A 14,275-nucleotide genomic window follows, 5' to 3' on the forward strand; every position below is an offset into this window, starting at 1 on the left:
TAGACCCGCCCTATAAACAAGTATGAACTATGAAGAAGTACCGGACTTCCCTAACATTTTTTAATTATTTTTTTGGGACAGCAGCTCCAATAAAAAACATCTTTCATTAGTGGCCAAATTTCACGGACACCCCTTCCAAAGTATTCAATATGTCACGGATTTACCAAATTTGGTCCAAATGGCAGCCTTCCCCTTGACGTTAAGCACAGTTAGCAGTCAAAGGTGAAATGTCCATTTTAACCTCATTAATTATTTAAAAAATAAGATAAAATGTCCATTTTAACCCTAAAGTTGAAATGCCGGTTTTATCCCTAAAATACCAACTTTCCCCTTCTTTCCTCTCCTTCCCGTTGGAGAACTTCTGCAAAACAATTTTGATCGAACAGCAATCGACTTGATCAGAAATCAATTTTTGTTTTCAAAGTCCATTGCTCTGGTTTCTGGCCGCAGTCGTTTAAGATGGAGGGAGGAAAGACTTTGAAGTGCATCATCTGCGTTCAGCTTGTGGCATCTCGAAGATGCTCTGTAATCAGGGGTGCCACAGTAGATAGTTTTACGGTCACCTATAAATTCTTTTCTTCCTACTCTTTTAGCTTATCGCCCAAGTTGGGAAAAATCAATAGCGAGTTTGAACTGAAGCCCTGTGTTTAAGCCTAATTTGTGGGAGTGATGATCAAGCCACAAACCCCATAGTGCCGGAGAAATTAAGTGGAATTTATGAATAATCAAGTTTTTTTTCCTCTTTATTTTTTTTTTAATTATAATAACAGTTGGTTTCCCCACTAGTCTTGGGGAAATACCTTGGATTATGAGCGTTGATGGGTGGAGGCAGAGCTATGCGGTGTAGTAGTAAACACAATATATTTCTCATCCAAAAATCTGGGGATTTTAGAACCCTAGGTTCGATTTTAGAACCTTAAGTTCCATGTCATAAATTTTGGAGGATAAAGAATTGATGGTTACTGTTTATATATTTCTCATCCAAAAATTTGGGGATTTTAGAACCCTAGGTTCGATTTTAGAACCTTAAGTTCCATATCATAAATTTTGGAGGATAAAGAATTGATGGTTACTGTTTATAAAGAAGAAACCGAGATTATGAAGATGAAGAAGAGTAGCAGGTTACAGAAGAAGAAGAAGAAGAGTCATAAATTTTAGGTAAAAAGAATTGTTGGTTTTTTTTGGTTGAAAATGAATTGTTGGTTAATGTTTATAAAGAAGAAACTGAGATTATGAAGATGAAGAACACTAGCAGGGTCCATAAGAAGAAGGAGTCTTTATGTACCTGCTGTGTCATTACACCATAATGCATTGAAACTGTAATAAAAGTAATATTATGAAATAACACTGAAGCCCAACCTGCATCTCCAGAATGTGGGTCCCAATTGTTATTGGTGAAGCCTGATTTCGATCTAGAAAATGGTTAAGAGGGTCTTCAGAGGGCCATTTTGGCCTTGAAACGATCTCGGATGCCTAAGAAGTTGATACATCAAAGGTGGTGAGTTGTGTAGTGTTCGTCGAGACATTCGAAATGATATGTATTTCAACACATGTTTAGTTTTAGTCCGACCCTAATTAGTTGGTCATTTGTTGGCCCTAGGGGCATTTCCATATTTTTTGGGTTAGGGCTTCCTTTTATGTTGTTATTTTCTCTGGGAGGGCCAAGAAGAGAGGGTCATGTAACATCTTCAGAGATAGTGAAATCCGTTTTATTGCTCGTCCGCGAATGTAGCTTTCCATCTCGGGGTGAACCACGTAAAACATTTGTATTGTGCGTTGTGTGTTGTTTCTTCTCTGTTTTATTTCGTTTTTTTCTGCAAATCGCCACTTCAGGGCGTTGTTTCTTAACACCAACTCCCATTACACAAGATCATTTGATGCACTACATGAGGTGAAGAAGGAACTATATTACATAGAAAAGAAAAAAGCTATCAGAAGCAAGAACCCATCTAAAAATTAAGATCATTACTCCATATGGATCAGGTTTAACACCTGAAAACAAGACTCTATTATTCAATTACCACACAAAATAAGAAGTAATTGCAATGACACATAAAACTCTTCTGAACTTAGTTTGAGAGAAATAGAATGATTGAACCAAGTGCATCAAAGAAAATACTGTAGGTGTTCGGTCCAAAGGCCTAATGGCCCGGCAACATAGATATGCTTCGTAACATTACAAGAAAGGAAAAGATGTCAATCCGTTCACAACCACTTTTACACAAAATACACAATTGATCATCCTACAGATGCTAGAAAAGTTTTGACTGAGTAGGAACAACACCCGATAACAAATTTCATAAAAACATTATAAACTTTGGATGTACTTCAAAGACCAAATCAAATGCTATAATTTGGTAAACTCAAGGGCACATGATTGATTGAAAAAATTCATAAGTAACACATTTGTGCCTATTTTAATAAAAAACTTACTTAAAAGCCTATAATTGGGCTTTTTATTTATTAGATTTTTTTAATTCAAAAACCTTTTAGATCTTATTCAAGAGTTAAGTTTTATTGATTTTCTATAAAAGAAAAATACAACTAAAAATAAACATCTAAATGTATTCACGAGAATCACGACTGATTCAAAAATGGGGTTCGTAAATCAAGCCTAATCATAATCAAGGTCGGCCCATTCTAGTTAGATTCAGCCAGTTATTCCAGTTCCAATATAATTTTCTATATCTTCCCTTATTTTCTAAGCATGGATAATATTGTTGTAAATTGGAATATTTTTATTATCCAAAACCATGAAACAATCCTAATTATTAAAAAAATAAGGGAAAATATCACGTATCTCTCCTAAGGTATGACTTATGTACATTTTCACCCGTGAGGTTTAGGAAATTCCACGTAACTCCCTTGTTTTTTAAACTAAGTAACAAAAACACCGACTTCGTTAATTGTAGACGTTAAACGTTAAAATTTTTATTTAAATGGCCAAATTGCCCTCATCTTCTTCCCTAAATCGTTTCTCCAACACATGAAACCTAAACCCATTTTAGGGTTTCAAAACCCCACTGCCGCCTTTAGCCGCGGCCAAACCAGAGGGCCGGCCACCAAACAGTGTTGATCTCAAGTAGCATTTCACTAGGATTTTCGTCCAAAGATGAAACGAAATCCACAAAAACCTTAATTGAAAATACAAATCTGCAGCACCTGCAGATCTCTCCTTAGTCCTAAGAGTAGACGAGACTGGTAAGAATCTTAAAAAATAAGGCTCGGGCTTCTCTTCCTCCCCTGCAACCCCCTTCCATCTCTCGCCCTGATTCTTCACCTCATCTTCTTCTTCCTGGTTCTCACCCTCCTTTTCTAAACCCTAACCCAGAGCCAAGCGGGAAATAATTTCCCAATTTCAATCGATTCTCAGCAGATTTTGCACCAATTCCGTTCAAATTTGAATCGATGAAGGCAGATCCCATGTTCTAGTCCTGATTTTTAAAGCTTAGTGAAGCGTGGCTCTAGTTTGAATAAGAATTACAGGTCAGAGTTGAGAAGAAGAAATGAGATTTGGCATGAGACGAGAAGGTCTTTTGATCCAGCGCTGCCATCTAATTGGAATGAGATTTTAATTGAATCGAAATTAATTGAAGATTTGGTGTGAGACGAGAAGCTCTAATTTCCACACTCAACCAGAAAATAATGGAACCTGTAAAAAGCTGGAAAAAAATTAGGAATTTTGGCTAATAATCGCCATGGATTCTTCAGGGAATGAAGTAATTTGCATTCAACATCGGCTTCAACCACAGTGAACTTAAATCATTGCTCTCCTCTTCTTTCATTCCTCGATTTCAGATTTCAACCTCCGTCGAGGGCCCAAGCTCACGAATTGAGAAACGGTGAGGGTTTGGGAGATGGAGCGAACAGGTTGCTAGAAAATTTGGGGAAGTTGGAGAGATCTTTGAGATGGGTAGTGACTAGTGAAGCACCATGGCCGTGGCTGGCGCCGACAAGCAACGATCAAAGGGGATTTTCCCCTGTTTCCTTTCTGATTCCTTATTTCACGTTTAGGATTGAAGGGTTTCAAACCCTAAACAATTTTGGGAAGAAGATGAGGGCAATTTGATCATTTAAATCAAAATTCTAACGTTTAACGTTTGCAATTAACTGAGTGGGTGTTTTTATTACATAGTTTGAAAAGCAGGGGAGGTACATGGAATTTTTCAAACCTCACGGGTGAAAGTCTACATAAATCATACCTCAGGGGAGGTACATGATATTTTCCCAAAAAATAAAACAACACCGGTAAAAAATGTTTCACCTTTCTCTTCGGGATTCGTTGTTTAGTTTATCTTCGAAAAACTATTGAGAGACGATTTATGGCAAGCGGAATAGAAAAACCAACATATAAGATGTGATAAAATAATATCATACATTAGAGAGCAACGAGGGCATTTCATATGAGAAAGAAATAGACACACAAGTGTTGACATATCCTACCCTGTTAAGTGAACCTTTTATCAGATTCTTTCCTTATTAAGTTGTCCCAAGTTCCAACATGTGAGCCCACAACTTCAATCGTCAGACACAGAGGGGTGCGAAATGATCGCCCCACCCCAATGGAAGGCAAAAATCTCACCTTCCATGATGCCAATGTGTGTGTTCTAATTGGTCCACGTGTACGCATAGGAGCCACGCTCCCCCATAGAGAACAATGACATTTTTTTTAAAAAGTTTATACTTTATACAATCCTTTCTTTTTCCCAAAAAAAATAAAAAATTATATGTATATACGATTTTTTTGGGGGGTTGCTGTCGGTTGTTCTTGTCCTCCAGGACCCAGGTTCGCGAGTTAGTGATTTTTTCATTATTCGATTAATGGAGAAGATGGGTAAAATCGAAACTGAAGTAGAAGAACTGTTTGATCAGAAGAAGCGCGTCAAGAACCCTTTCGTGCCTATAGGTAATCCATCCAATTCCGCATTAACTTTCCTGTAGAGCTGCGAACTTTCTGATTCAATTCCAGCCGATTTATGATTAGATACCATTTGAGTTTGTAAGCTACACATTCCTGAGCTCCTGAGAACTTTGGGAGTTGTTCCTTCATCCACTCGACCCATCTTAGAAAAACCTGGCTGTTCTTTAATAAAATCAGGCAAATCATACTATGTAGATTGATATTGCTACACTTTCTGATGTTTCTTTATATAATGTAGTATTTCACTCATTCCCCTCTATCTGGTATATTTGATTCGTTCTATTTTGGTCACATGGAATTGTTGCAAACTGAACTGAAAGGTTGAATGATATGGTTCAGAAATCGTGAGAGAAAAGGAAATAAAAGAGCAAACAATCGATGGAGATAAGTATGGAAAGTAAACATGGAGGGGTTGAAAACAAAGGGAAGTAAGTATAGAGAGTGCTAATTTCTTCTTCAATGTGGACCACATCACATTCCCAAGCCTGTAAGGACAGTGATTGATGTAGTATCAAGCTTGAAGAAGATCCCTCATGCTATTTTGGTCTGCATCAGAACTAGACCCAAATCGCAGGGCCAAGAACCAGCCATAATTAAGTCCAGCCAAGGATTAAACTGGCCAGGGTTAGTCTCTGCGATATTATTGCTGGTGGGGCTCATGAAGTCGACTCCAAAGAGCCATCAGACCTGAGTTTAATTTTCTTCAAGTGTCTTTTAATATTCCAACGTATCTTTTCATTTTCCTAGGCTTAATTAATAAATTGATTCCATTTTCTAAGTGTTTTAATTAGACTTTTAAGTTTTCAAGTTGAGTCTTTTAAGTTTTCTATGCTTGAGTCCAAGAGTCATTTTTATTTTTCTTTATATAATCATGTAATCCAACATTGAAAGAAAAATTTGAAGAATGAAAATATTGGATTTCATTGGAAATCAGCAAGTGTGTTTGATTACCTACATGTATGTTTGATCACCTTTTATGCCTCTCCTCTCCTCAAAGTCTTCTCTTCGTTCTTTCCCCCTCTCAATCTCGTCTCTTCTTCTCTCCTCATCCAGGATCAGAATATCCCTAATCTCCCAATAAACTAGATCTGATCTCTCTATACAGATCTGAACCTTCCGCCTGCGTCAGGGACCCAGGAAATACAATGGAAGTAGGGGTCGCTGTTTCCAATCCTGGTAGTTCTTCATGCTGTATTATTGGGAATGCATTCCATCCTGATCCACCCTAGCACTTAGAGGGCTACCAATCTCAATTCAACAAAACCTCATGCCTGCCAATCGGGGTGGCTGCGTAAACCTGTTTTGCTATGCTATTATATAAGTTCGAAGTAATGGATTTTCAGGTTTCATGCTTAAATTGCTTTGCCTACTCATTCTGCCTGCTTCGATTGTGGAACAATCCTTTCTCACGGTTTGGTACCCCACATTGCTAAAATATCAGGAGTTAGTGGGCTACTGTATTTTTTTTTAAAAGGTAAACAACAGTCGACGGAAGCCTTACAATGTGCTTATATTTACAGCATGTATTGCAAATTGCCCACCTAATACTTAAACAGTGAAAAAAAGAAAAGAAGTTTTTGTGTACTATTTTATGTTCTGCATGTAAACATGATATAAAGGGTCACAAAACCTTAAGTTCCTTTTCAACAATTGAAGTGTTATGACTCTGAAGAACAGAGCTCTAAACTTTTATTGAATTATTTTATTTTAGTCTTTCTGTCAATATTTATCTGTTATATTATTTAGTTTCTCATCCCCATTGTGTGTCGGGAGTGGTGTTCTTTTTCTGTTCTACTCATCCTATTAATTATGATGAATATGTCGTTTGGTCTCATCTTTTATTTATACTGCTACCTCAAGGAGTCCCTGGGTCACCTATATAAAGCATTTATGTTCCCCAAGGTTCATTCTTGATAGAGAACCTATTGCCATGGTTAGATTTGTTTCCTTACATAGTGGTTTTAATTGTTGAAATGTTTAGTGTCCCAGCTCTCCGTGCCATTAGCCACTTTGCTTAAATTGGGTAAGAACGGACAATATACCATGCACTGTCCTCCGTATTAGCAGCCTTTCTTCATCTGAAAGTTTTCTTACTCTGACTTTAGAGCTGAAAGTGTGGCTCACTGGAAATATTCTTTATAACATTGGTTGTATTTCTTGGGTAATCCACATTCTATTCATTTGATGGTTGTATGTATTGCAGGTGCAATTTTAACTGCAGGGGTGCTAACAGCCGGCTTGATCAGTTTCAGACAAGGAAATTCTCTCTTGGGTCAGAAGCTAATGAGAGATCGTGTTGTTGTCCAAGGAGCCACAGTTGCCTTGATGGTTGCACTGCTTACTATTACTGGGAGAAATTTTAATTATTTTCTGGAGATGGATCTATATGTGTAAACTGCTTCTCACTGTAGTTTTTATTCTCTCTACTTTCCATTATGGTTGATTTTTTAATACCATAGGGAATCATTCACCTTCTTTATTGAGAAAAGATGCTTCTGTATGAAAACTCTTGGTACGAGTGTCACAATGTATCTTAAAGAAGCAGACATTGTTTCCACGGTGAGGCTCAATACCTCAACCTTTTGATTTTTTGAAAATAAAATCTCATTAATTTGTTGGAAGGGGTACTCACAGAATGCCATTGAAGATACCACTGAGAATTTTATGTTTTAGAAATTGCTACGTCAGGATGAATAGCTGAATTGAAACAGATGAGGTCCTCATTGTTATACTCTGAGTTGCTCATCACCTTTTTTGTAGTGATGTGTTTAATTGTAACCAGAAGTACCTGTTTCAAACCAATCATTGCTTTCAGATGCCATATATTTTTTTTAAACATATAATAGAAGTGATAGAAGGCCGAGTAAAGTATGTTGTGGTTTATTCACATTTTGTTGATACTGACTTCTGGACATTGTGTATGACCGTTTTGTCTGCTAGAAAGATGCAAGGACAATTGTTGTCAAGGTATTGATGTGCTCCTGGACCTGCAGTTGATTTGGATTGTGATATGTATGCCATGTCTGTTTCTTGTTTGTGTCTGGTAAATAAAATCAGGTCAGAGGACTCAGAACTGGTTGATGCTACTCATGCTGTACTGTATTTCGTGTCCTGTTTACAAGAAATTCTTTGTTGTGGCTGAAACTATGTAGAATATGGGTGGTAATTCTTATGAACATCTTTTATTTATGTATTGGTGTCTCTGCCTACTTATAGGAATGATTCCTACACCCACCATTTGCTTGGTTTTGAAACTATGTTTTTTTTTCTTCCCTCAAGTCATTATGAACTTTTCTTTGGGTAAGAACCAAAAATCGTTTTTGGGATTGAAGAGGTTTTATTGATAGAAGCATTCCCAGGAGTTCACCAATTTGAATTCTGTTCAACTCTCTTAGACTTTGGTGCTGTTGGTTGGCTGCGTTATCTTTGCAGCCATTTAAAACTTCATATGTGTGCCATTTGGTAAAGGAAGTTTTAGGAGCTACTGAAACAATATCACAATGGATGTGGTCAAAGCTGGGGAAACATAGCTCTTGTACTCCTCACACTTTTCTCCTTTCCTCAGTTGTTGGATTTGAAGCACATTGATGTTTCTGTACTGCTTTCTTTTGTGAACCTCTGATGCCTTTTCAAAGTATCTGTTTCTTGATATACAGAAGCAAAATATGGCAGGAAGGTATCCAAATGTATCCACGTGTACCTGGAACTGGGCTAGGCAATGAGAAAACATTAAAAGGCAAGAGCCATAGGGGGAAGGAAGAGGCTGACAGGTTGACAATAAATTTGATGGAGTGGTATCAGGATTTTGAAGACTATGAAGGATCAGAAATGGAAGGGGAAGAAAATGAAGTTGGTAGTGATAAGGATGAGGACTTGACCTGTGTGATACACGAGTCATGACCTGAAGTGAGACTTCGAGAATGAAACATAGAGCAGTGAAGAAGAACTCAATCTTCTTGGCCAGTATTTTAAGGTAGTAGCCAAGCCCCTGGTGGCACATCCAATTCACAAACAGGAATATTTCAAAATTTCTGAATAATGGTTTAGGTCGAAACAATACCACTAGCGATTTGACAGGTTTACATTCGGTCGAAATTTCGGTGAAAGGATTGAAATTATGCTTAAAGTTGGTTTAAATTTCTTGCGTGCCTTCCAATTTAATGGTTCTTTATTCATATTCCATATTTCAGTTATTTTAATTGAATTTTGTATGTTATAAGAGTAAATTATATGTAGAATAAGCTATATAAGGGAAAGGATACATTAGCCTACGACGTACACTAGCAACCTAGGGTCTGAAGCTTAACTAGCACGTAATGATTCAAACATGTTTAAACATGCTTAAATAGATTCTACAAAAATTTTGAGGGCAAAATTCCTTCATATGACCACCGACCGCCATTTTGAGTTGACCTGCGACCTGGACCAAAATTTGGGCCAGGTGATGGATTATGTTTAGGATGGGGTCATTTTGCAAAATGGCCTTGAAATTTGTATGGGCATCTGTGACATGGATCAATCTTCCACAAGTCCATTAATGCATCAAGTGAGGTCACGTATGCTGTGTTGTGGAAGAGATTGAGGAAGAAAATGTCGTCTAGATAGTGATCGACAATGCAGCCATTTACAATAAGGCTGGACGTACTCACGTACCCTAATCTTGGAGAGGAGGCACTTATTTTGGACCCCTGTGCAGTACATTAAATCAATTTGATGTTCAAGGACATCAAAGATACGCTCAAAGTCCCAAAGTGTGTTAATGATACAAAAAAGATCAACTTCATCTACAACTACAGTGGGTCTTGGCATTGTTGATGAGGCACACGAGAGGGGATTTGGTGACCCGCTACCATAAGGTTTGCAACAAATTGTATTGCAGTTGATAGCCTCAATGTCCAGAAGGAGGATGGTCTGCTCCAAATGTTTACCTTTGGAGAGTGGTTGTCCAATTCTGATGCAAGGTTGCTCAGAAACGTCTGAATGAAGCCTCTACGCCAGCTTTGCTGCCGGGGAGATTGGGAAATATGTTCAAGACCTTGTCACGTCCTCGAGGTTTTGGGAAATGGTGGACTGACTTTATAAAATTCTGATGCTATTCTTTTGTCTTCTTAGAGAGTTTGATGGGGATAATGATGCAGATAAGTCACTTGGAGGGCTTATTTTAGTGGAAATAAGCCTTGGGAGGGGTTATGTATGTATTGGGCCTTTGATTCTATGTGTTTTTTTTTGTAATTGGCCAATTTAGTAAGCCTAAAATATGGGTAGAAAGTAGGAAAACGTGACTTATTTCATTAGTTTAGTTAGAGTCCTATTTTGAGCCTGTTTTCTTTATTATTTCACTTTCCTAGTCAATTTAGAATACCTTATTAGTTAAGGATTGGGTTAGGCCTTTCCTTTTAAGTATCTAAGTTTATTTTTGAGTTTTCTATATAAGTTTGTAAGGGAAGTCAGCATTGTACACAAATTTGGTTAATGAAAATTGGCTTGAGCCTTTTTGAAATTCCTGAGGTAGGATAGGTGAGAGACCTAGGCCTAGGGTGAGATACCCATTCCCTTCCCCCATCTAATTCCATCGGTTTTAAGGCTTCAAAGCCATAAAGCTGTCCAATCGACTTCAAGAATTCTACTAGTTGCTGGGATTTCTTTTCTGTAGATAGATTGTTTTCATCGATATCTTGGAATTACATCAACAATTTATTGATGCCAAGATCGACCATCATCAGTCAGCACAGCAGGGAACAATCACCACTATCGATTTCAAGAGAAATTAGGGTTTTCAAAACCCTAAAGGCTGATCGATCTCCTTTTCTCTCTGTTCTGATTGTGTCTTCTATTTGGGGATTCATCCTACTTTCAAGAAAAGTATTCAACCCATTTGCTACTTCTGCAGTTATTATTCCCTCATTTGGGTTCCCATTGTTCTCTTTCTTTGTTCACTAGTGGTTACCAACTTGAGATCTCATCATTCTCTTTCAACCAATTTGAGATCCCATTGTTCTTTTTCCTGTTCACTGGATGTTTTCTATTTGATACTGCCTGGGATTAGACATATTCTGGTTCTAGTCTTACATTAGATAAAGAGCAGACCATGAGAAAGAAGCGGTTGAATAAACATAGTAATGTAGTTCTAGATTGGTAGGAAACCAACTAGAAGCCAATCAACCAGGATCTGATCTGAATAGGTGAATTGGTTAGGTCAAATTAAGGTTAGGGTTTGGGTAGGGTTAGGATTTGGTGTTAGGATTATGTCAAGTCAAGGTAGGGGAGTCTATCAATGAAGGTCCTGAGATGGTTTGACAAGTATTTGAGTGTAAACAGAATAGGACAGCAAATTAGGTTTAGAGTTCTGGGTTTTTGAAAAGTGTAACTTGAGAGAATTTAGGGTTTAGAGTGAGGGGATGGATCTAGGGCTAAGATCGAGTGCTAATGGGGGTGTGAGTAAGATTCAGTCAAATTATGGAAGAGTTCTGATGGCTGGAATTGGCTGGGCAGAAACTTAGGGTTTTGGGGTTTTGTGGGATTGATGGAAACTAGGGTTTGAATGGGAGTTTGGGAACCAAACTCAGATTGAGTTTCCCAATTGGGGAGGGGAAAGTTCGATCCAATTTTGGGACAGAACTGATGGTTAAATTAGTCTGTGCAGGTGTTAGGGTTTTGGGTTTTGAATTTGAGATGGCGGAGTTAGGATTTGGGGCTGTAGAGAGGGTTAGGAGAAGAAGTGGGGGATGGGGATTTTTCCAAACTTACTGGTAGTTGCTGAAAGTATGAGGCAGTATCTTGAATAAAAATTAGATCTTGGACTGAAACTTGAAAGAAAACTTGTAGAACCACCACCCGGGCTTCACACCACAAGGTGTCGATTGGATCAGACACCAATCCCACCAGCTTTGATCACACATAGAGCAAAACTTCAGTGGAAGAGAAGCAGCAGCAGCAGCAGTTTGCAAAATCAATTTAATTTTTCAAAAGTGGAGAGTGAGGTGCTCCACGATTTTATTTGCTTATATAGATGGCCAATAGCCTTACTCCTATAAATAATAATATATAAAATATATCATGTTGAAAAAAGAGAATAAAGTACGATGAGTCAAGTACATTCAATTGATTATGTGTAAAGGATGGGTTTCTTACATATACTAATACTGTAGAGAGTTGTTGATGCAGATCCTAGCCTCCTCGAATTGAAGAAGCCACCCTAAGCCTAGGGTTTTAGTAGGAGCCTTAGTTTAGTTTATTTAAGTTCTATACTTGGTTTTATTTTTATGTTGTTAATTGAACCGGTTTAAATTGGTTGCATCCAATTGGTTCAATTGGTCTAATTTAAGTGAAGTGCGCCTATTGGCTAATAGGTTCTTAAATCCTATTGGCTAGTAGGGAATCTTCTTTTAAATCAGTCTCTTAAGTTAGATTTCTTTTATTTTAAGTTACTAAGGGTAGATAGGTCTTTTAAATCTTGTAATTGTTTTAAGTTACTTAAGTATACCTCTCCATGATTTTGGATGAGAGATTAGAGTTGTAATAGTTTTAAGAATAAGGCCTTTGGCCTATTATTTAATAGAAAACGTGGGAGAGGCTCCCCCACCAGTTTTATGTTTGAAAATTTCGTTGCTTGCCGCCTTTGTGTGCTGCTGCTATTCTCTCCTATGAGATCCAGTCTTGTGAGTCATATCAAGACCCCCCCTTGTGAGTCATATCAAGTATTGAAGGACTGGAATCCCCAGTGACTCCTTGCATCTTGTAGATCGGGAGGTCCTCTCTTAGCTCTACTTCAATCTGCTACTGTTGGAGATCAGTGTTATTCAAGTAAGTAGTTTATTTAATTCTGCAAATACTTTCTTCTTCTAATCCTCCAACCCTAGCCTTCACAATCTGCCCAACATTCCCTTCATTTGACCACATCCAAACCCCCCCTCCATCCATCAAACCCTAGCCTCCATTAAACCTGCAACTTCCCCCCCCCCCCAATCCGATCCATTGCTTGAAATTCAAGCAACCACCTTCCAGCCATCAGATCTGTCCCAAACTTTCAGCAGACGTCTCTCCCTTTCCCTCCTACACTCGATCCAACTTTGAACCTAATCTGACCATCTAAACCCTAATTCCCCTCATCTCCCACAAAACCCAAAACCCCTAAAAACATTCTAAATTCTGTCCAGACCTATTTAACCATCAGAACACCTCTAAATTCTGAACGAACCATTCCCCCACTTCCAGCCACACTCGACCAGAAACCCAACCTCAAAATCCCACTCTAAACCCTAGTTTACAGCCTAGAACCTAAAACCAAAACCAAACCCTAACCCTAGATTTGCAGAATTTCTAAACCTATCCAAATCTTATTTTCTTTATACCATAATAATCCCCTAAACCTGCATACTAAAACTATATACAATCCTTACCCAAATTCCTAGACCTAACCCTAGTTTTACCCTAAACAGCCCCAAATCTGCCTAATTAGCAAACAGTTTCAGAACTCTGATCTTACCTGGCTCCTATTAGGCCTTGCCTATATAGGACTACTTTAGTTGTGGGCTGGTTTAAACTTAGAGTTGAAAGTGGTCTCAGGTAAAGGTGAAACCAAGATGATGTTATGCACAAACCAAACATACGTGCAATACTGCCCCTCAGTCAAAATATTGATGGTAGTGCGACTCCCACTCATAGTAGAACTATGTGTACCTGAAAAAGCATAATGTCCATAGCCCAAAGAAGCACAAATGTGATTTGAAATCATGCTCAGTGACTCTATGCCCCCTCATCAACACACCACTATCATGTGTATCGGATTTGTGGCCATGCTTACAGCTCTGACTATAGTAATCGGCACCAGAACCATAAAACCATTATACTATCTTCTGGAATTATTCCTCTATACTGAGAACCAGACCTCTCCTAGCATCACCATCATTAGAACTACTATCCTCTGGATCTTGTGCTTGTATCTGTGATCATGGTTATATATCATCCACATTAACCTATTGAATCATGTTCTCCACAACTGGTTCAGGTATGTTTGTTTAGCGATCCTCAGGCATTTAATCCATCACCAACACCCTATCAGTGTCCTCTATCCATCCTTTAACCGGATCTTCTTTGGCAAGGATGTAGTTGATATCGATCGGGTTGATATTTACATCCTCCCCTTCTTTCTGTTCCAACTCAAGATACTTCATCTTCAGTTTCATGTTGTAGTGGATATACACCAATTTGTCGAGTTTCACATGACTGAGGCAGTTGTGGGATTTGGTGTGTATTAAACCATATGCGCTCCAGTTTCTTTCACAACTCTTGAGGATTCCATTTGGAACTAGATCCGAATTACTATCATCCTCAAGGTTAGAGCACTACCCCCAT

At 38.2% G+C, this 14,275-nt stretch overlaps 1 protein-coding gene across 1 annotated transcript; it reads left to right on the forward strand.

Moving 5' to 3' along the window:
• Window positions 1–4,756: 4,756 nt before the first annotated feature.
• LOC122670869 (RING-H2 finger protein ATL48-like) lies at window positions 4,757–7,542 on the forward strand. The gene is made up of 2 exons (XM_043867886.1): window positions 4,757–4,906; window positions 7,125–7,542. The coding sequence occupies exons 1-2, from the start codon at window positions 4,822–4,824 to the stop codon at window positions 7,313–7,315; spliced, it is 276 nt and encodes a 91-aa protein (XP_043723821.1). The 5' UTR covers window positions 4,757–4,821; the 3' UTR covers window positions 7,316–7,542.
• The last annotated feature ends 6,733 nt before the right edge of the window (window positions 7,543–14,275 follow it).

Source organism: Telopea speciosissima, chromosome 8, assembly GCF_018873765.1.
Source record: "Telopea speciosissima isolate NSW1024214 ecotype Mountain lineage chromosome 8, Tspe_v1, whole genome shotgun sequence".
Lineage (NCBI taxonomy): Eukaryota > Viridiplantae > Streptophyta > Magnoliopsida > Proteales > Proteaceae > Telopea > Telopea speciosissima.

Bases quoted from the DNA above. Each gene is read 5' to 3' on its own strand.
- LOC122670869 (XM_043867886.1), top strand. From the start codon at position 4,822: ATGGAGAAGATGGGTAAAATCGAAACTGAAGTAGAAGAACTGTTTGAT. The intron at 4,907-7,124 runs GTAATCCATCCA...TATGTATTGCAG, and splicing joins GAACCCTTTCGTGCCTATAG to GTGCAATTTTAACTGCAGGG.